Source organism: Apteryx rowi, unplaced genomic scaffold (assembly GCF_003343035.1).
Source record: "Apteryx rowi isolate R43461 unplaced genomic scaffold, aptRow1 scaffold_196, whole genome shotgun sequence".
Taxonomy (NCBI): Eukaryota; Metazoa; Chordata; class Aves; order Apterygiformes; family Apterygidae; genus Apteryx; species Apteryx rowi.
The window spans coordinates 682,778-706,001 of record NW_020448263.1 but is presented as its reverse complement, the minus strand read 5'-3'; the positions used below and the strand labels follow the sequence as shown (position 1 = coordinate 706,001).

At 42.4% G+C, this 23,224-nt stretch overlaps 1 protein-coding gene and 1 long non-coding RNA gene across 2 annotated transcripts in view; one reads left to right on the top strand and one right to left on the bottom strand.

The window, feature by feature from the left end:
• Nucleotides 1-16,198, top strand: part of LOC112964609 — a 60,542-nt gene extending 44,344 nt beyond the window's left edge. The window contains exon 3 of the long non-coding RNA XR_003253017.1: nucleotides 15,908-16,198. This is a non-coding gene — a long non-coding RNA (uncharacterized LOC112964609). The remainder of the gene's footprint in view (nucleotides 1-15,907) is intronic.
• Nucleotides 16,199-21,433: 5,235 nt separating this feature from the next.
• On the bottom strand, nucleotides 21,434-23,049 carry TMSB4X (thymosin beta 4 X-linked). The gene is made up of 3 exons (XM_026062906.1): nucleotides 22,954-23,049; nucleotides 22,196-22,309; nucleotides 21,434-21,895 (listed from the first exon to the last, which is right to left on the bottom strand). Exons 2-3 carry the CDS (start codon nucleotides 22,293-22,295, stop codon nucleotides 21,861-21,863), a joined length of 135 nt encoding a protein of 44 aa, XP_025918691.1. The 5' UTR covers nucleotides 22,296-22,309; nucleotides 22,954-23,049; the 3' UTR covers nucleotides 21,434-21,860.
• Between the last annotated feature and the right edge of the window lie 175 nt (nucleotides 23,050-23,224).

Sequence of the window (23,224 nt, the reverse complement as noted above, 5' to 3'; positions counted from 1 at the left end):
GAATCTCTCCAGGCGGTTGTGACAACTGAGTGAAAAGGTAAGCAAAAGCCACAGGCTCTTGGCACACCGCACACCCCCGTCTAGCTGTGCTAGATTTTGGCTACGGATCTCTCACTGCACGACCCTTGCCAGCGCTGGAAACACACTTTGTGCAGATGCAGGTAAGGACGGAGGGTGCAGAGCAGGACTACTAGACATGCTCCCAAGCTGCCGGGGAGCTCTTGCCCCTCTCGTCACAGTGTGGTGCCTTCATGCCTCTCCACCGCACGCATCCCACCCCCACACAAAGTGCCTCCAACAACACGTGACACCAGCAGGGCTGCACTTGCAGGAAATCTGGTTTGCTCTTGGTGCACCTGTTCCTAACTCAAAGATAAGCAGGAGGTAAGAAAGACACAATATCCCATGTAGCTATGGGTGTCCGTGACGTGTCATTGTTTTCGCTCACTTCTATTGTGCTGGGCTGTGAGGTCACCGTCTCTGTGTAACGCCTGTGTAGGGCAGCAGGAAGTCTGCAATGAGAGGAAATCTATCCCTTTCCCAAGGACAACCGTGCACGTGTTACGGCACTTTGGTTTCTTCTCCCACAGGACTGAGGCTTGTGAGATTGGGTCTGCTATATTACTCATTTCGAAAACTTGGACTAAATACATCCTCTACTATAGGATAGGCTACATTCTGTCATCTGCCACAAGCTGTCACTGGCGTTCCCTCCCCCCCCTCGCCACCCCACTCACTGGAGAAGTTTTGCTTTACTGGTGTGAGCAACGCTGAGAAGCAGGATGTCTGGAGCGTTTTTTCCCCTCAGCATGTTGCTCTGCAATGCAGAGAGATTCCATGCATTTTACTGGCATGACACGCCACGATGCAGGAGATTAGAAAAATCCCCCTCTTTGGTAACACAGTTGCTCCAGCTTCTGCCCGGAGAATATTTCGATGGCAAATTTCAGGAAGAAAGAACGATTCTTTATTAATAGTAGGAATAACAATAACAGCAACAACAGATTCTGTTTGAGATTCTCTGCATCAAAGAGCTCTTAGTGTTGCCTATCTTAGTTTTACATGAACGACTTCTGGGAGGTTAAAACCTATTGAATTCTCTAGGATTCATCCTGCTTTACAGTGACGCCAGGAGAATCACTCTGTGACCATAATTGCAAGGTTTGCAATTCGTCTCGTCCGCAGATCCTTGTGGCCTTTCTCAGGCAGGAAGGCCACATGCAGAGCCCTTGTCCTGCCCAAGAGACAGTTAGAGAGCCAATGTGCACATTTGTAAAAGAGTTATGAATGTAAGAACTCTCCTCTGTGAGTCCCTGCAATGAGAAGGAGCAGAGAAAAGGCCTTTCTCGGACTACCAGTGATCCTGGGCAAGGACAACATTTTCCAATCAACTCTTTTTCCCAAGAAAATGTATTCTATAAAACATTTTTCCAAGTACCTGTCTACAGAGAAAGGTCACTCCTGTACCCATGCTAGGGGTTTCCAAACACTTTGGAACTGACTCTTTCTTCCATCTTCCAGCTAGCTTCTTTCCTCTGTTGAAACCTCAGGCATTTCCACAGTATGGAAAGAAAAAAAAAATCCCAACCCCATCTTCTCACCAACCTTTGTGCCACATTCACCCCAGGGAGAAGTACACAGCACAGTGTAAAGGACGGACAGCCTGACTGCTCCCTGGATTTGCCCTTTATATTTCATATGAGCTCATGTGCCACCTTCTCTCTTCCACTCTGGGGCTCAGTCTGGCCTTTAGCAGTTAGGTAGCAGCACCTGCCTCTTAAATTCAACCCAAATGTCCCCTCCTTTTCCTGTTTTTGCATGCAGTTTCTCCTCACTTCCTGTCACACTTCAGCGGTACCTGTGCTTGAGAATGATACCCGTGGTAAACTTCACTGTTGGTTAATATAATAAGACAGCTGAGGTTAACCATCAACCTTTGTTTGCATCCCATAAGCACTACGAAGACAAGCAATGCTTTAAGGGACAAAAGGTTAAAAACAGAGGTTTTCAGTGCCAGCTGTGGCATATTCCAGTCCTACCATCATGTCTTTCCGGTGGCTACTAATGGGTGGCTAAAAGCCTGGCCTCACCACTCACACCAATGAACATTTTCTTGTGGATTTAAATGGGAACAGTATCCAAGGACATCAGGTACAGCCACATGTTATTTGTATTGGCTTTTGTCTTCAGTTTATTATATCAAATATTACTCAGCTTATTGCCTGCTGCATTCAAAACAGTATTGCTCTGTGCAGTTTGTAGTTATTCACTTGTAGCTGTCTACACAGAGCTAGTGCCATAGGGGYTCTCCCTGTGCCGGCTCCTGCTCCCACTGCATCCAGTGATGCACTGGGCAGTCTAAGCCTGTATTCACCAACAAGGCTATGAGACCAAAGCAAAGGTGGGGGCATGGGCAGAGGGAAAATGTTCTTGGGTCAAAGCGTCAACAGCCACAGCACACCTACTCTGCAGCCTCGGAGGACTGCTCTGAGTCATTTTGAAAGCAGCCCTATTTCCCTTCGTCGTGTGCTCACACAGCCGTTGCGATGTAAGAAGCTACCACCCTCTCAGCTAAGCCATGGTAACGTACGAAAGCCACCTTCCTACCTTCTTGCAATGGGGTGAGATAAAGGTGTTTCTAGCAAACCTATGTCACACCCTGACTCATGCCACTAAATGCAGCCAACAGGGTGTGTTTCTTCCTGTATGTTCGTATCCTGTACAGCAGAAGAGATCTTGAACCAGTTTTCCAGAAGAGGTAGCAGAATTTAAGGTGTTGCTTATTGAAGGAATTGGCAGAAATTAATACAGTGTTCCTTAAAATATCCATGATTCATCCATTCATCCCTCTATGAAGTCATGCCCACTTTACGTTTATCTTTTTTATTATTTTTTGTACTGTCTGATACTATATCAGTTCTTGTATTTTATTAGACTTCCAGGTCAAGGGTTTTGAACTTGTTTGTCATTGTCTTCTTACTGTGCAATAAAAACACATATGCCAGCTTCATACAGTGACAAGAGCGGAAAATTAGCTTTCCAGTGAAGTTTTCAATATTTGCTTTATCATATGTAATTCTCCAGGTGTCTGAATGCTTATTGAGTCAGTAAAGATTTCCTGTGTTTATAAGGAACAGATTATACATGTTCTTTTCCAAGCACGTCCAAAGTGTCCCTCTCCATGGAGTCTGTCTGACTCCATCATTTCATGACCTTCCTGTATGGTTTGAACCCTTAAACATTAGCCTGGCTGAGTTAGTAATTTTGGTTTATGTTTTACACTGTAGACCTATAGAAAACAGAGCTGGAAGGAACTTTAAGAGGTCATTGAATCAAGTCCTCTAATCCATAAGGTAGACTCAACTCTAGTTAAATGACTCTAAAATTGAGAACAAGTGTTAACAGACTCTGCAAGCTTACAGCATCCTGGGGCAAGGATCTCTGCAGAAGGAAAATAGTTCAAGGACTCTAGCTAATCTGTGTACAGGCTTGGTTTTGCAGCCACAGGCAGGAGAGGGTGCCGTTAGTTCCTCTGCATGCTTGGTAGGTGAGGTCTTTGGGGGATCTTTTCCATTCTGCATGTATCAGGCTCAGACTGCTGTCCTTGCCCCAGTCTGGAGTTCAATAGCATCTGTGAAGCAACACAGATAACAAATGATACCAGTACATCAGGTGAGAATGTTCAAATTCAAATATCACATTTGTTCTCCATAACACTTTTACAAGCTTTTAAATTTTGAAAGCCACAGAACTGCCCTGTTTTCTTTCAGGCTGGTATTCCCATAACCCCGGAAGAATCACCACATTGCCAATATTTGTCTCACTCCTCTGAGAAGAGGAACGACTGAAAACCCAAGGAACACATTACAAGTAGCACTGCAGCACTCACTGATCAGATACTGTGGCACTATCCCAATAATATGTATGTCAATAGAACAGGGAAATAGTTCATGCTATGATGACCTAATGACATAAATCATATGTGGCTTCTGCTGCCCAATGCTCATGCTGTCCCCTAACATGCAGATGCTCATTTCCCACCTTCATGCCCCCTGCTAAATTATCACAGAATCATAGAATAATATAGTTTGCAAGAGACTTCTGGAAGTCATCTGCTCAAAACAGGCCAACTTTGCAGTTAGATCAGGATGCTCTGAGCCCTTGGAGTTTTGAATAGCTCCAAGGATGGAGGTTTCCCAACCTCTCTGTTTCCAGTGTTTGGCCACCCTTATTGTCAAAAGTTTTATTTTTTCTAATATSCAGTCCATTGCAACTTACATTAGTTGCTTCTTGTAGATGGAAAGACTGGCTCTATCTTCTCTATAACATCCCATTATGTAGTACTTCTCTTGTCCAGRGTGGACAAACCCAGCTGCTCTCTCAGGCTTTCCTCTTATACCATGTGCTCCAGCCTCTTAGTTGATCTCAGCTGGATTTGTTCCAGTATGTCAATGTCTTTACTGTATTTAGGAGCTCTCAAAAACATTTTCCCACCTGCAGTTTCCAGCCGCTCCATTGTTTTCAAACTTGCAAGATAAAGAATAGTTAATCTATTTATTTAAAGGAAATAAAAGAAAAAGTCATGTAAGGGCACGATCCCAGGGCTGTCTCTGCATTTAGCATTAGACAGATGGCTCAGGTTCCGCCTATGTCTCTAGAGGCAGATACAGCCCCAGTCTAAATGGGGAGCTGCTCAGCTCTGGCCATGTCAAATGATGAGCACATGTCTCAGCTGCTCGTACTAATGGGAAAACGGGAAAAAGGAGCTTTATAACCCTGACCAAGTACCCTGGAAATTTGTACCAGAACCTCTTTGTAGTGTTACCTATTTCTGATTTGCTGTAGATCTTGAAAGGATAGGCAAATTTTCTGCAGTCCTGTCAGGTAAACAAATTCCAGCAAAGGATAGAAGTCACCACAGGGCTTAGGATCTCTTAAAGGCTTGTTCTAGAGTAAAATCTCCTTCATGAGAGCCTGTACAAGCAGAGAAGTGGCACAGGTCACTTCTAAGATAGTAAAGTTCAAGCAGAGGTAAGGATGGAAGCAGTAGCCCATAAGGAGGTGAGTACAGTAGAATGTGAGGAATGGGAGCAATTTTATACCTGCCTATAACAATGCAAAAACTTAGACTCAGCCCTGTAATTTAGATATCTAAATATGTCTCCTTGTTCACTGTATGAAGAGCCAAGCACCATACTCAAGCACTGCACTGCCTAAGAATGAGACCCCTGACCTCAGCTAAATTAAGTGCTTGGGGTCTCGCCCTTAGACCTTCAAAACAGGTCTCTCGGGATGCCCCCCAGGGGGCCATTTCTAATAATGCTACACAATCATTACGTATCAATACAATCAATCCACAATAACATTATACAATCATTGTCATACCAACATTGCTGAATTTCATACCAGCTTACTCCTGCATCGCATCAGGAAAAGTAAATATTTGCAATGTGTACAACCTTGGGCAGCAGATTCTATGAAATATACCCAGGTGTCTGGTGGAAAGATCCTGAAAAAAGTGCGTTTGGAGCATCCCACTGACTTTTCACATAGTTAGTTTTGACAGAGAAGTTTTTTGGTGCTTAACTAAATTCAGGGTCCTTTAATGCATCTGAGGTTGGGCACTCAAACACAGTCATGCTCTATCTTACTGTACACTCTCAGAAATTTTTAAGTTTTAAGTTGGACCATGAAAACATCTAAAAATAAGAAGTAATGTGTCCAAACACACTGCTACATTCTCCTGTCACAAGTGGTCATACCACAGATATACAATTGTTATATCAGTGATGTCTTGGTGGTGGTCCAAAAATAATTGTACTGTTGCTATGCATGACTCGAGAAAAAAAATTACTTTTGTAGCTGAAGAGAACCAAAGGGCACTGCGTCCATCTGCTTGACTTATGGCAGGCTCAGTTTGCTATTTATCGGGTGTAGCATGGTTTTGAATTCTACCTTCTGTAGCTTGCATCTCTCACTTTGTCCCTTGGCAGGGAGCTGACAACTCTGAGTCAGCTGGGTCCTGTCATCCCCATTCGAGCAGCCATATATTATGTGTCAGCAAATCTCACTGAGGATTTGGGAATAGGAGCCTAAGAGAATCCACTTTTCAGAGGGTGTAAATTATATGCCTACCATGCCAGAGGAGGTGCAAAGCGTACCCAACCGCGCTGTTCTGAAGTCAGCTAAACTCCTTTACAAACATTGCTTTCTCTCCTTTCCCATGGCGTGGAGCCCCATGACACTAAAAGAGGGAAGAATGGTGAAGTCACTAAAGGAGAGAGAACAAATAGCTGCTGAAATTGGAATTAGCCCCTTGGTGGGAGCTTCAGAATGAGTCTCTAATACTTAGCCGCTTTTTCAGAGAAGGACTTTAGACCTAATGGTGAATGCAGCAGGTAGTATACAGGAACGATATAGGCCAAAGTAGCAAGCAACTCTCTGTCTCTCTCTCTTTCTATATATAAGTATACTCGTTGCTCATTAAAGTCTAGAGTCCCCAGATTTTTGAGAGTTAAAATAGCCAAAATGACAGGCCATTTGCTGACTGTTTAGCACCTTCAGAGAACAATAAGGAGGAAGGTGGAAGCTGCCACTCAGCTAATGTCACAGGCTGTGGTAGCACTGCTGTCACATTGGCTTAACAGAATTTCCACCCCTGGCTATTGCTGGAGGACCACAATCCTTCCTCCACTTCCCTCCCGCATCTCTGTTGTGTTGGCACAGTTGTTCATGCAGCTGCCTGGAGAGCTGGAACAGGGACCTGCTATAGACAGAAAAGAAAACGATTTTGGCAGATTTTCATCCTGATCAGGGTCATTGGGTGCCCATACCAACAGCTCTGCCAGTCAGCCAAGAGGATGGCACGAATGTGGACATAGCTGAGCATAGTATGGGAGGGTGAGAAGGGGGAGAAGGCAGGACAACCTAAAGCATGCAATGGCTTGCTGCTAAATGTGTAAGTATGGCCTAAAATGGGTGCAATCTGTTTGCCAGACTGCTCTTTGGGATCAGAGCTGCTGCTGGTATTCTTCTAACCTGGGGGTCTTGGAGCATGATGTCGGGCCAGGCTCTGCTGGCACCTGCCCTTCTGTGCACTCAGGCTCCTGCTCTCCATGTGCTCCTCATACACTGCTGCTTAGCCAGGGAAACTTGCTGCTGGGGGAGACTTTTAAAATAAGGCAGTGTCTTTTTAATCCTTTTCAATTTGCAGACCTCTAAAACTTTCAAGTGGAGCCACCGAACCCCACGCAGTGGATTTCAGTCTGTTGATGCTTGTTTTCTTTAAGTACCTTTTCACCTGGATTCCAGGTGGGAAATGGTTGGTCTAAGATACCAAGCACAAAAATCGGTCCTTGTTTAGGAGAGATCTCTTTCCTTAAAGGCCTTGGGCTGCATTTCCTTCTGCTGTTTCATTAAACTGGTAAACAGACAAACAGTTCCCATTATGCTAACTCTAAGCATTATGAAAGCCTGATGGCTAGTGATTCATAAAAATGAACTACTCTCTGTTCCTTGTCAAATGAAGGGCAAAATATCCAACACCACTACCCAATCAAAAAAAAAAAGTGATTTCTAACTACTTTGGAGATATCCATCTATAGGCTCAGCTAGTGAGAACAAAGCTGATAGGGAAGTTTCAGGTAAAAAATCACCAAAAAACAGTGTTACAGAAACTGGTTTTATCTGAGACAACACAAATAATGCCATAGAGCAACTGGGAGTTTTGGGTAACTGTGAACAATGGGAGAAAGAAGAAGAGATCTGAAAATGCCCACTAATACAGAAATGAACTGAGACTCTGATATGAACAGACAAAAATCAACCTAATTATACACTGAATTAAGCCCATACTGAATTACCTACTGGAAGCAGTGAGGTAATCCTTATTCCCCTTCCCACAGCGAGACGTACAGATCCCACCTGAAACTGGAACAGCGTGGTGGACTCTGTAGGGTCCACATTTTCAAATCTGTGCTGAGCCAAATTTTTAAACACCCAGTTCTGTAAGGACTACCTTTGCTGAATAACTAGGACTCCTACTGAAAGCTAGGGTTTCAAAATGTGTATGTGTCCAAATGAGCTGGATGCTTTTGCAAATCTGTCCCTACTTGTGCAAGTTAACTGTTTTCCGAGAACCTGTCTATGTAAACATAACATAAAAAACAGTGCAGGCACTCAGTGCAGTTTACAGACTAAACAAGAGAAGTGGCAGTATAATTCAAAATTTCCAATTTGTTTAGAAAGAAATACCAGTTGTTTATATTGCTAACGCTCTGAGCACACTTTTTAATTACAAGGTATGCACTGCAGTCCCCTGTACTCTTTTTACATGGACCACTCTGGGATCATTCACTTTCGCATGAGTGCAAGGGTCTGCCCATACAGACCAGACCAACACACAGAAGCAGGGCATGAAACACTTTTTAAATCAGTAAACATATAGGAATAAACTCAAGAAATTAAAAATAGAAAGGAAAACCATAGTCCTAAAAGTTATAGGGCTAGGCATATGGTAAATAGGCTATACAAGGAAGCCCTTGCCCTGTACATGCTTCATGTAACTACGAAAGTCTATACTTTGAACTTTTTAACTTAACTCTGTGAGGCTTAAATACACACATACTGCTAAATGTAGCAATCATCCAGCATACAGAACCATATGATTATGAAATACCTCCACTAAAATGATTGCATAAGAGCCTGAAAAAAGCAATATAATGATTTGTACACCATCAGTTAGAATTTTTACATGGCAGATCAGCCATGCACAAGTTTTAATGTTCTTTTAACACACTGTGAGAAAATTAAGACACCAAGAAGTTAGTGACAGTGACAACCCTCGATATTGGGTTCATTTCACTGGGGATTTATGATATACCTTTTATAATATTTTTACCAAGATTGCTTTCCCTAAAGTGGACAAAGATGTTATGCTTTCACTCTGAAGTCAAAGTTATAAACAACTGTTATAATTAACATCAATATATTTCAGTTTTTATAAGAGAAAACAAGAGGCTATTGCTCTGTCCTAAATTTTATTTCCTAAATGATGGAAGCTCTAGCTAATATTGGTACCTGTTGACACTACATCAAGAGCATATATCACAGGAGCATACCAATCCTGTGCTCCATTGCTCCTCTAAAATATGACTGAATGTGTACCATTAAGGTCAACTAACTAGAATACCCGTGATAAAAGAGAAGTGAAATTAGAGGCCCTTATGATACCATGGAAAAGAGGCACTTATTTATTTCCAGTCCTATTATTTTGCTGCTTGGATATGACTTCCTACTGTGTAACAAAATCATTGGTCACAACTGAGAAAAGTATTAAAAAGATGAGGATAATAAAACCCTTGCCTCTTTGAACTTTGTTTAATCCTCATATATTCATTCCTGTTTTCTGGAGGTGGTTAAGTATGTATATTCTTGTCAATTAAACTACTGACTGAGTTAAAAGTGTGTGTTTTTTTCACATATCATCATTGCCTTAAGGGATAACGCAAATATGACTGAATGTCTGAAAGGCAAAGAAGGAACATAATAGGACCTAGAGGAACTAAAAGATGGCTCCTTATGTGTGTAAGTGACCAATTCATTACTTTTGCCAAGCTCCAGACAGACACTGAGCTCAAAATGAAATATTTTTCTATGCAGTGATTATAGTAGCTTTCCCTCAAGATCTCATGACAGTAGAATTAATTGGTATAATGGGATAGAGAATGGCTACGTGAGGGAGGAGAAGAGAGGCCAGTATCTATAGCTCTTGAACAGAAACAAACCCACAAAAAGTGGGTCATCACCCCCCTCAGCCCCTCGCAAATCCCCCTGCGATCTCTGTGAGTTGCCTAATGTGCACTGAAGACAACAGGTACGGCACCACAGTGCCTTTCCATCCTGTGCCCCTCTCTTCTGCTCCCTAAGTAGGCAGTTAAAATGTTGTACAGTCACAATTTCTCCAGCAAATTATCCCCTCTGAACTCCTTCTAAAAGAGGAGAGCACGTTCTAGAGAAAGGACTTCCAAAATGCAACCTCAGGCTACCTTCTTATTTTGGTGACTATATTGCCAATTGTTGGAGGATGAGAAAAGGAAGGGCTGCTGCTTACCGTGGGCCAGCCCCCTCACCCATGAGGCACGGGGATGGGGATGAGGAATGGGCAGGGACTGCTACCAAAGAAGGAACATCCTTTCCCTGCTGTTTGTAAAAAGGTTATCCATACCTGTTCTTTTCTTTTCCTAACCAAACCTAATAATACCAGGCAGTTTATGATGTGGCAAGACTCACAATGGATATAAGGCTGCACAGTTCCACTAAGCTCCATTCATGAGCCATCCATCCCCAGCTAGCCCGGCTGAATGTTCAAAACATATCCCATAAATTATAGACTGTAATAACAGGTTCTTGTTATTAGGGTGTCCACATCTTCTGTTTTAGGTTGGTTCAGTGATCTAACTCCTGTGCAATTCAAAAGACCAAAATTAGCAGCCGCTTTCCCTTTATAGTCAACAGAGGTGCCTACAGTAGCTAACTGAACCTCCCCTTACTTGCTAAGATAAAATTGAATCATAGTTTAATACCAGAAACTTATTTGTCAGCTTGGTCAAAGACATGGTAATTCTTAAAAGTATCACCAAGAATGGTACATGCAAATAAACAGTTTTCATCTTCTATGTGTATCATTTACCTTAAGCAGCATTGTGTATGCTCTAATAAACGAGATACTGCAGAGTTATGCCAGAGATTTGTTTGCATGTTTATAAGGTCTTGAGTATGTGTGTCTACCTCACTGGAAATATTGTTTTGCATATGAGGAAGAAACCTCTGCCTGTGATATGTCCCTTCCATGTAAGCAGTTAATTATATGAAAATTGCACTGAATTTGTAATAGCCCTGTTACTGTCAAAAGAAAAAAATGTGTCTGAATTTACAAGAACTGTGGCTGACAGTCCATTACCAGATTAAAAATCTATACACTGCATTTATGGAAGAAGCAATCTATAAGGAACTCACTAACATGAATATATTTCACAAGCAGAGGATAATCCCTCAGTCTCCATTAAATCTGTTGAAAGAATTCAGCGTATATGGCTGAAATTCAGCATAGAGTTATAAATAATTCACATTTGCAAAGAACAGAGCATAGGCCTTGATCGCATAAACTGATATACAGAGAACTGGATACTTAATCCTGCAAATCTTTGTTCATGAATGTGGCATTTACTCATATGATTAGTACCACTGTTTTCCGCCACCTTTATTCAGTTTGGAGCATGCCTGTCCCATAAATAGCCCACCACACAGGGGTGTAAACTGTTAGTGACTTCCTCATAACCATAAGTTTTTATTAGTTTGTTCTCTCCAGTGGCCCATTTTCTCTTAACACTGATGACATTTTAGAAAGATACCATGCCTGAAGACCTGTGTGATTAAGATGCCCGTAATATAGCACTGACGTAAGCTATATTACTTCTGTATAAAAATCAATAAAAGGGAATTTTAAAACAGATGTTAAGTACTGTGGGGCTTAGAGAGCCATTGATTTAGTTTTCTATCATTCTTTTAATGTGTGTCTTCAGGTACAGCTCTATGTGAAGGATGACAGGCAAGATGCTTCATCCCAAGAGGGCCAATGCTCCAGATAGTCCCCTCCTTGCTGTCCCTGTGCCTGCAACACATAATGATAATGACCAGCTGCTCCAGCTCGGAGCTTGGTTGCCAGAGCTGGTCACGAAGGAATGGCCCTTTCCCCACTCCCTCCTGCGTGGGGCAGTGCAGAAGTAAGGCACCAAGAGCAAAACTGCAGCAAGGGCTTGCACTTCCTTTGCTATATTCAGATCAGTGTCCCTTTCCATCATCTGCAGCTCTGTTTGTTTGGTTGTCTGTCCTGCGGTGGGCTCTCATGAAGTCCTATAGAAAATAACAGTGATCCTTAGCCACAGAACAAGGCAGTAGCAAGGGCAGAATAGACCAAATAGTAAAGGTCTCATTTTCTCAGCATTTAGAAGTATGCTTCTTTTGGAAACTGCATCTTTTTTGTTTGCTTTATAAAAAAAGGAGTCCCACATTCATGCGGGCCAGTTGAATCCTGACTGACAGGAAAACTATCTCCTGCCCCCGTTGACTCTAATGAGAAGTGGCAACTTTTCACTGGACTCTGCATTAAGGTTTCATATATTTTTGCCTTAGCATACATGCCAGTCCCACTACATATCATCCTTTAGCTTATTGCACAACTGACAAGAAGGATGCACAGCACCTCCACATCCCTGCTGCAGGATAAGCATATGGTACCGATATAAAATGTAATTGATTTCACTGGCAGAGCCTGACCTGCAGCTCACAGGCAAGCTACTAAAATAATCTAAAGGAATCAATAATTTGCTGTTAGATTGCAACTTTCAGTATGCGAGATTGCTGTTTCAAAAGCCCTAGTGAATAATTTGTAATGGCTTCCTTTCTTTCTCCATAACTTGAACCTCCTTCTTTCTCTTTCCTTCCATATATATCCCACATATATACTTGTCTGAGCACTCCTGGAGGATGACTGTAGGAAAAAAAAGATATACTGAGACTTAATTACACTGGTATATCTAACAGAAAAGGCCTAGATGTTTCAAATGTCAGTAGATCTGAAGATGTGTGGGCAGGATTTACAACACTAGTATGTTGCCACTGGTAACTGACTGCATTTTTAACCTTCCCACTGCTGGCTAGCAGCACTGAAAGAGGAGAAGTCTAGGGACTTATCACTAGAAATAAACAAGCACATTAAAAAAACTAAAAAACATTGCTGTGAAGCTGGGACAAACAAGGAGAAGGATTGCATAAAGGTTAGATAAGAGCCCTTTCTTCCTAATGGTCAGTTTATGCAGCGCCTAATCCTTCCAGTTTGCTGACATGCCACTGCTTCGGCTGCCAGGTCAGCTGTTAGAAACCGGTTTTGTTCGTTCAAGAGAGAGAGAGAGGAAAGGAAAGAGTGAAGCTTTTACACAGAGTATTTTACAGGCACAGATATCCTAGGCAGAAGATTTTTGATGGAGTCCCCTGTCAAAAATTTGGCAGCAGACTCTTGCTGCGGGTGAGAGATTTGGAGACACCAAGCAATCTGACAGACTATTAGACTGTATAATGGAGTCAGAAATATAATCTGAAGTAAGAGTAGCAGTTGGCAGAGGTGGTATGCACACAATTTGGATATGACGAGTGAGGACTAAAGAGAAGACCAAGGTTTCTGGGCGTGTAACAGTGGTATTATTAGGGCACCCATCCAGAGGGAGGAGAATAAACATAGAGAAGGAAACAGGATTCAGATTTGAAAGAGGAAGGTGAAAAAGAAGAATGCATAAAATGAGATAGCGAGAAGAACTTGAAATATGTAATTACACTTCATATATCATCCAAAGATAGAGGATACTTCCATTCCTTCTGAGAAGTGCTTGTTGTCACAGAGACCTGTCTGGGAGGCCCTGTCGCAGCTAATAGGGTTTTTCCCAAACCAGAAGGAGTTGCAAGGGCCTAAAGTTACATTATTAGTCTACTTAGGCCTGCAAATGGCCTGACTGTAATGTCATGAACATCTAGAAAGCTCACAGAAATTAAGGCAACTACACAAGTTCAATGCCTGACATTTCATGGGGCCTTTAACTTCAGCAAGGAAGGAAATTTCACGGGAAGCCGTGAGTATCCAGCTGCTCAGTTTGTGTTATTCCGAAATATGCATCTAAGGATCTTTTAGGCTACCGAATTGAAAATTGTCTGAAATTGTTCCTGGTCTCAGAACACTTTCTGCTGTTCTTTTGATCTCAGAGAGTGCAGCCAAACTGTATGTAGATAGCTACAGTGTGGCCTTTGCTGAAAACAAACCTCTGTGTGTATCAGTTCACAAAGTCTAGCTGAAAAGGATATAGAAGGGACTATTCTCATGCTGCGATACATGTGATTAAACAGTTCGGTTCCATTTAAAGACCTTTCAGAGAATGCCAGACTGTTCCTAGTTTTAACCTTTAAAATGCAGCAAGGACTTTGAAAGCTACTTTGTCATTTCTCAGTGTAACCCACACCTCCCACATACAGCAGAGATGATTTTAACAAGCAAAGTATCACAGAAGCAGCTGTATATGGGTATGCACATCCTATGGACCCATGCAAAAAGCTGCTTCTCCCCTGGAAAGGTTTTTCACCTGTATTCCTCTTGGCATCACACTAATACCTCATGCTGAGAAGTGGTGTCATCTATAATAGCCTAATTCATTTTCAGAGTTTCCTCTTCCCCCCCTCCATTTAATATTGGCAAGCCAATTACCAAGAGCAAAGCAAGCAACAGATTTTTCTGTGTCTCACAGAGTGGTAATTAAAGTTGCTCAAAAAAAAAAATTAAAACGGAAACATGAAGTTCTTCCTGGGAGCGCTGTTCTCTGCATGATCCAAGCAAGCATCAGCTGCTTTTGTAGTCATGAGCTTTGCAGACGAGACTGTCTGGGATCCATCTATCTTGCTCTAACATGTCAGAGCAGTGGGATATAGTTCAGCCTTCTATTCCAGAGATTTCTTATTCCTAATTCACACTGAAACAATAAGGTGGGACTAAAATCACTGATGCTTTTAACTCTCACTTCATTTTTTATAATGCTTTGGTTGCTGCTGCTAAGGTATGCTTGTGTTAAGCTCATTTCTCATGGAAATCATTTTAACATTCCTTCGCTAATAGCCTTTCATGGGACCTATTAGCCTCTGACATAATCTAGGGGTGAGATTATTTGTAAACCTAGGTACAAGGCTCACTGTCAAGAAAAGCCATGATATACACTGTAGTGCCCTTAATCTAGTAATTAGGATTAATCTAGTAAGTAATGGATTTACATATGAGCTGGTTTGCCCCATTCCTAGGATGTAAAGCAGCCCTAAACCCAGCACAAGAGCTGGGATTGGTAAGGTTATGACTAGTCTATATCCCTGCATAGCTCAGTCATTTTACAAGTATGGCTGAAACTTCACAGCCCAGAGCTTCACTGACTACCATCTCCCTAGAAAAAGGCCACCTTGCCAATGCACATAACAAGAAATGTATTTTTCCAGGACCTTTTTAAAAGAGGTTCCAAGAAAAGATTGAAACTGGCAAGCAAAAATAACAAGGAAAAGGCTTTTTCACTGTTTCTTTCAATTCAACTAACTAGTCCCTTCCGCTTTTATAAAGAAGAATGGTTTCCGTTGTTGTTCTTGTTTTAAAGAAATTGTGTGAAAAATTTGTTCTTCTTGTTGCTTCTGACCCCGGAATGTCAAAGGGATATCAATGCCACCTGCTGTTCCCACCTCTAGGCAGGCCAGCAAAAGCACAGGCTTGCCCAAGGTCTGGGCATCCCTGAAGGGCAGGTCACACACAGCAGGCTGAAGGGTGTTGGAGTGGGAATGGCAGGCATACAGGAACCTGCAGCACCCAAAAACACAGCACATAGCTAGCACTAACCCTGAGATGGGCTGGAACTGGCCTATTTTTGAACAGCAGCTTGCAGACCATCTAGCCATGAAATGATGTGACAAGAAAGCTGAATGGCAAGGTTAAAATAAAAGAAGCATCAGCTGGCTTGGGGACCGTCCCAGGGTTGCCCCTGGGGAGCCTGCACTACAATATTGCCACCAGTGTGCACTGCCAGGTGATACTGACTGACCTCTCCATGCAATCCTTCTTCACAAGAAACCCAAATGGTGCAAATAAATCTGCTGGGAGTCTGGAGGGTGCTCAGCTGGCTGAAGATGCTTTCTTGTTTTGGAAATAAAGATGTCAGGGCCTCGTCTACTTTTCTGTTTGGACACGTTATTCTGAAATGGCTTCCTTTTTCTCGTCACTGGTTGATTTTGTCATGCATTAAGAAAGAGGTGCAATAATGAATATACTTTTTTTCAGGCAATTTTCTCACAGTACTCTGCTCTGGATCTTTTCTTCAATGGAAGATCAATCTCCTATGCCAACCCTAGAAACCGAAGCTGAATTTTAGTAATAACCTGAATGGTGAGGATGCATCAAGTCATTGAAGTGTTGCATGCATGCAGAGGCACAGCTACATGTAGAAAGTCTGGCAGAATCAGTCATCTGGAGAAAACGGAAAGAGGCAGTTGCATTTTCAAGGCAAAATATAGCTGAGGGAGTGAGACATACCCCTGCTGGGAGGCACACCCCAGCAGGGAGTACCCCTGCTGTAAGACGCAGCAGCCTAGGGACTGCTTCACGCACAATTCAGCCGTGCTCGGTAAAGGCAGTCACCACTCTGACTTTACTGAGCCTCTGCTCACAAGTCAGCTCCATTACTGCAGGAGCAGTTTCTTCACTACACAGGTCTGAGGTCCCTGGTTTTATGATGGTGGTATCATACCAAGGTGCTACCATAATGCCTAGAATAAATAACAGAGATAAGGCCCAAAAAGGTATTCTCTTGTATAACTTTTTTGAATGCCAGCGTCTAAACTACTATGTTCTTTTTTTTGTCTGAGTTTGATATGGCCATATCCTTTGTAAGTGATGAAATCTCACTAATGCCATCTTGGAAATGACTTAGAGAAGGTTTCTTTCTATCTTCTACCTGGCTGACACCTTAGTTTTCGTAATTCTAACTGTATAGTCTCAGAGAGGACCATAAAAATCTCTAAAGCTGACCTAAAATTAGTTTTCATCTGTGGTGCTGTCCAGTACCAAATTAGGACTCTCTGAAACGGTAAGCAAGTGCTATGAGCCAATTGCCACAAAATTCCAATTTCCATCTTTCAGGAAATATCATGCAATATTGGACCTTTTCACTTATATCACACTGACTGCTATTACTACTGCACACTGGGTCAGTGTCATTTCTGAGAGGAAATGCCCTCTTTGGCAGGAAGGAAGGAGGAGATCCCTCTGTTGACTCAACTTTCTTAGAGAGGCCAGATGGCATAGTGCAGGTGAGGTGAACTGAGATGCACGAAAAATTAATCCAGCCAGTGATTTTCACATTATTGTGTAACTCCAAAATTTTCCACGTGGCTCAAAATCTAGGTGTGCAGACAGAGGTGCTTAAAGATGAATTCCAAAGTTGCAAGCGATGGCTGACTCTCTATTTCAGAACATTTTAAAATACTATACCTACATAAGATATGCCATATAATATATGGCTATGTGTCATATGGAAAGGAAGCACCACTATGGGAAATCAAACATAAACTAACACTTATGCAAATTCATAAAATGGCTTAGGTGAGATTTGAACCATCTGAGCAGTTGGATTTCATCCTTTCAGTCTACTGAACTCTCTAGATACGTAGATTTCAGCTGGTTCATCTGTCTTATTTTAGAGAACTGAATGTTGCTGCTGCAGTTTCAAACCACCGAAAGATATAACTGAATTATTCATTGCAAATATTATAGAACATGCAAATGCATTCCTCTTCTTGTTTCTTTTTTTCATTTTCAAACATATCTCTAGCCAATCTGTAAGCGTACTCAATATTAACACATATTATGCAAACAAAGGGCATTCTGCAAATGTCTGTTCATGGAATATGCTAGGTTTACAGAGCCACATGAGATTGCTTCCAGGCCCAAATTTCAAGCCCTGGACCACATACCAAAAATAAAATGATTAAAATGACAATACTGGGAAAAGTTTCTTCTGTCATCCAGAAGCCTTTGGTCAATGGAATGATGGCTTTCTTTTTTTCCCAAGAAAATGTTTTGATTGAAAGTGTTGTGTATACTAGGGAACTACTCAAATTCTGGAAGGATATATAAACTAGAGTAAATCTATCCATTCATTTGCAAAATACTGCTAAGTGAAAAATCTATGCTAGGTATCCAGAGCCATCAGAAAACACGAGGCCATAGGACTTCTGCATTTAAAAGAAAAAAAAAAAAGAGACTTACTTTTACAGCATCACTCTGCCATTCTCTACATATTGTGGTCTGTAATTAATGCTATAGATTTGACTCCACTTTGCCATCCTCTTCATGTGAGGGAGCAGTGGTTGGAGAATCTCCCAGTTGCCAGCCCTCATGTTGCATGAATTTCATGATGTCTGACAGTTTTCATAAAGCCCAAGCTCTGGAAGACTGAAAAATCTCCTGACAACTTCAGCTTTCGATTACAAGGAGAAAAAGGAATATCTTACTCTTCATGATTGAGAATACAAGAAAAAAAAGTACCTTTTCTGTTCCCCCAATATGTTGAAGGCTCATTAACCCAAAGGCAAAATAAATTGACTCCCAAAACACACTATGTTTGAAAAAAAATCTCTGTTTTTTTCTGAGGAGGAAGGAGGGAAAGGCAGAGAGGGGTCTTATAATTCTAAAATCTGGTAAGAGTCATAGTGGAAATCAGGTCATTACCCTTAACTGACATTAGAGTGAAAAAAAGGGCTCTTTCTTGTCACAAGTCACAACGTTTTAAAATAGGTGCATGGTAAAGAACAGAGCCTTTTAAAAAAACCATCGTATCACAGGGACAATAGCAAATTAATCTGTCAGTGTACAAATAATGGAGAGATATTGTCTGGAATTGCCTTTATACAAATTAACAAAGTATCCCATTTTATTTACAATTCAGTTGCCTTGCCTGTTGAATTGAAAACGCACAAAGCTAGCACATCAGATGATCTCACGAAAGACAGCTCTCCAAGACCATCATAGGTTGCTTTGCATAGTAATAGTAGTGTATGTGAATGAACAGGCATTAGCTACGTTTTTTTTAATTCCTCACATCCCTTTTAGTATCAGCCCTGTGGAATTATTGCACTAAACACTGTATTATGTGCTCATTATATTTTATAGGATGCTTGGATTAGTACACATTAATAAAATTATTTTGTTCAGTGGCTGTATGTGTCAGCCATATATGATTACAATACAAGATAGGAACTGTTCATTTCTACACTGTTTCTAGGGAAGTAAAGGGTTACTAAGGGAAGTGGTGTTTTATCACACATTCAGCATTGCACAAAAATAGTCTAGAAGACCAAAATGCTTGCATTAAAGTCTCGACATGTCTTTAATTAACTTTAGTACCACAGTGACCTATTTTGGATATTGTTAGCATATGCTTTCTGTACAATATACACTTAGTTAATGATATTTTGGGAGGTGCCTGAAAATCATTTCTTTAAATATTGAGAAAAGAACAATTTGGTTCAGTACTTGAGGGCAGAGCTACTCCCTGTGTAGCCTTGACGGAGCTGCTGTGTTTCTGGTGGGGGCGGGGAGGCAGCACACAGACACGGTAAAGCCTTAGTCTCGCAGGGCTGGGATAATGTGACTGCACAGCATGTGAGATCAAAAACCATATGTGCCTTTCTGTTTCTGATGACCCTTCTTCATAATCAGGTTTTGGGGGCTGTATTTTTTTTTTCTTTCAGTGGATTTGTTGCTGGTGAAAGTTTCTAGTCTGACAGCCTAAGAGATAGGTCTCTTTTATTAGCCACAGTGAAAACCAGTGTAGATGTAGCCCCGAATATCACCATCGATCCACCTGAGTCTTCAGTTTTCATGCAATTGCATTGGTAGGGTTACCGCCCTACCTCCTGGAAACAGAGCTGAGCCTCATCATCTCTTTGTATGTGCCTTTGGCCATCAGACATGTAGCTGATGGTTATACCCGTCGGTCAGCATTGTCTTCTGGTCAATTTGGATTTGTGATCCAGAAGTCAAAGGCCTCATATCTTATTACTTTTATTGAACCATACTGGCTTTCAACACACACTTTCTTTGATTTATACAGAGCTATGTACATCTATTGCTTTACCTCTTTTAAAAATATATTGTTTTGGTTTTCTTTGCATAGATGAATCCGCTGCAACTAGACACTTGCTTCTGCTCATTTGCGCACGTACTGTTCAGACTGCACACTTCTGAATTTAGTCATGTTACATCCTGTGTTACCTGATTAAGATCAGTAGCTGGGAGTTGATCATTTAATTGACTTTTCAGAAACTCAGCTAAAAGTTTCCCGTGCCTTTCTTTATACATGGGGAATAAAATGAAAGCTTATAAAGCATGTACCAGCACAAGAAAAGGTTCACTTTACTTCTTAATTCATCAGCTTAAATTACAGTGAGGTCCTTATGCCAGCAGGACTTTCCAAATCTTTGTATGAATCCTGAATTTTTGCCAAACACCTCATTCTGCAGTTTTCAACTGCCATGGGACCCAGCGGGCTTCACCCAGGAGCACACAGCTCCCTTGGGTAGCTCCTTCTCCAACACCATGAACGTCTACCACATGTCTTAAGTAGCAAGCCAGGCTCTCTGCTACCTGGTGTAAGCTCAAGGACAGATTTGTTGCTACGATCCTTGCAAAGGTGATAGGATGAAGCATGAAATCTACATGACCTCCCCAAGTTGAAGGTCAGCAACCTCAGAAAAAAAAAGACCTGCCCAGAGCAACAAATTTTGCTGTATAGCAACTGGTTCAAATGAATACAGGCTCAAGATCTAACTACACAACTAAGGTACTGAAGAAACACACTCACGACCTCCCACAAGGCCTCGCTGAAAGCATTTTTTCACAGATTGCAAATTACTCACTTCAACATTTTAAGAAAATGGGTGAAATCGTGACTACTAAAGTAAATTCCTAGTGACCTCCTCAGCTCCCAAATTTCACCCGTCATTTAAGAGATAAGGAAAAATAACCAAGGTAGTGTCCCAGGCCTGTAGTAACTGTCAAAAACCAGCAACATGGAGCATTGCTATTTACATATACAATTAATTTAGTCATTATCTTAATTTTACAAGTCACCAGTAATTTTTTTGCCCCAAATGTTTAATTTTTAATTATCAGATAAATTGTAGCTTTTTATTCTTTGATACCAATTCTTAGAATCATTCCAGTGGTTAGATTATACAACAGTGTTCAAAACATGAGTAACATTTTAGGAGTTATTTTTATTTGCATGGGACACCATCCACTAATCTATCTTTAGAATACTACAAAGTATATGTTCAGCAATGGACTGAATATTCAAACCACCTTAGTATAATAATCAAGGCCTGGTCTATTAATATATTATTTAAAGGAACTATAGATTATACAGCAGAGGTTCAGTCTGTGCAACAGTACAGTAGGGTTCTTACTAAGAGCTATGCTATGGGTGTGGCAAAGAAACAAACTTAGCCAGATGTTTGCCGTTATCAATTTCTACATTAAATATCAAAGAATAAATATTTAAAGTGAAATATATACTCACATGGCAACAAATTATAAACAATGCAATTTTTACTGAAATGGTCTACAAACTAGCTTTGAGGTATGCAAATATATATTACTCTATGGTCAGAGCACGTATCGAAAAACTGATAATGACGACTGAGGTCCATATCATCTCCAAAGGTTTTCTAGTATCCCATGTCTCAGTACCGGCACTTATGTTCACATCCTTTGATACAGTTCTCCAAACAGAGGACATAAATACCATCCAGGTTTTAAAACATTTTATTTGCATATTAAAAAAATTGTGCATTCCAATAATTAAAATCATTTGAACAAAAAAAAAAAATGGCACTCGATTAACTGCATTTTACAGCTCGCAGGACCTTGGTACAGCTTTGCATTTATTCGTGTGTTACTATAGTTTACTGTAGTCCCACCCAAGTTCTTCTTTCATCAACATGCAAGCTCTTTCATGCCACCAGGACCAAAGCCAGACAGGCAGAGGGAAAGGCAGCGCCTTCATTCAGTGTCAGTAGTTCTCTCTATTCTTTTGATGTGAAAGGGGCAGTACAGTCATTTTAAACTTTATCCAACCTCTTTGCATCTTACAAAGTTAAACAGCTAAAAGAAGTAAAATAAGAAGGCAATGCTTGTGGAATGTACAGTGCATAATTTGGAAGGGCAGATTTCATTACGATTCACCCGCTTGCTTCTCCTGTTCAATTGCTAAAAGGGGAGGAAAAACAAAAAAGAGAAAAAAAAATAAAGATCAAGAACCTGAAATGCATTTACATGAAAATTGCTATAGTTTGCAAAAACAGGCATCTATAAAATTGGAATATAAATTTTAAATTAAAAATTGCTTCACGCCGATTTTACAGTTTTTAGGCATCTGATGTGGCCGCGTGCTCTCCGCACGCGACCCCCCGCCCCCCGGCGGCTCCCTCCCTCCCTGCCTCCCTCCCCTCTTTGTCTCCGCGCTGCCTCCGCACCGCCCTTCGCCGCGCACACCCGACACACACTCACTTTCTTTTGAAGGCAGCGGGTTTTTCTCTTGCGTCTCTGTCTTCTTCAATTTCGACTTGTCAAATTTCTCAATTTCGGCCATGTCTGGTTTGTCGGACATTTTGGCAGGTAACTCTGCGCACACAAGGGAAGAGCCCGTTACCCCCGGCGAGGGCTCCGGGCCCCCCCGGCGGGGCCGCGCCCGCGGCTCCCAGCGCGGCCCGGGGCGCCGCGCGGCGGCACCGCCACCGGGGCTCCGCCTCGGCAGCCGGAGACTCAGCACACGCCGAAATTAAACTGCCTAATCCCCGGCGTAGCATGTAAGGAAGGGCGGGGGAAAAAAAAGGTGCAAGTTTAATCCAGCATCAGAGCCGCCGCTGCTCGCCGCCAGCCTTCGCCGGCGGCAACTCCCAGCATTTGCACGCTGCTCTGCGGGGTACAATAGGGGGCAAGCGCCTGGTTGACCGGGTTTTTAACTCATCGTGAAAAAATAAACATAAAATATAAAAAGTAAGAAGTGCAAAAATAAAACGCCCGGACCACAACAAAGCCCGCTCGTCGCTCCCGACGCGCACGCCACCGCCCTGCAGCAGCGCGGCCCCGAGACAATAGCCCCTCAGAGACAATAGCCCCCTGCCCTGCCCTGCCCCGCTCCCCCCGCAGCCGGGCGAGGGCAGCGCCGCCGCCGGCCCCGCGGGTTCCGGCGCCGGGGGTCCCGGCGGGGGGGAGGGACGGGGGTCTCCGCGCCCCGCGGGAGGGGGGGCGGGGGGGGAACCCACCGGTGTCGCCTCGCCGGTGATGCTCAGCCCCGCAGCCCCTCCGGTGCTCGCCGCTCCGCTCCGCACGAGAGTATAAAGGGCGCCTGCTGGCGGGGCGGTTTTATCCCCGCGCCTATGCAAATCGCGGTGATGTCATCCGCTAACCATTTTGCCGCTTTCCGCCTTTTTTCTTTCTTCTTTTTCTTTTTTTTTTTTTGCTTCCTTCCCCTCCCCTCTCCCGTCCAGCCCTCTCTCCCCTCACACACACACACACGCACGCACGCACGCACTA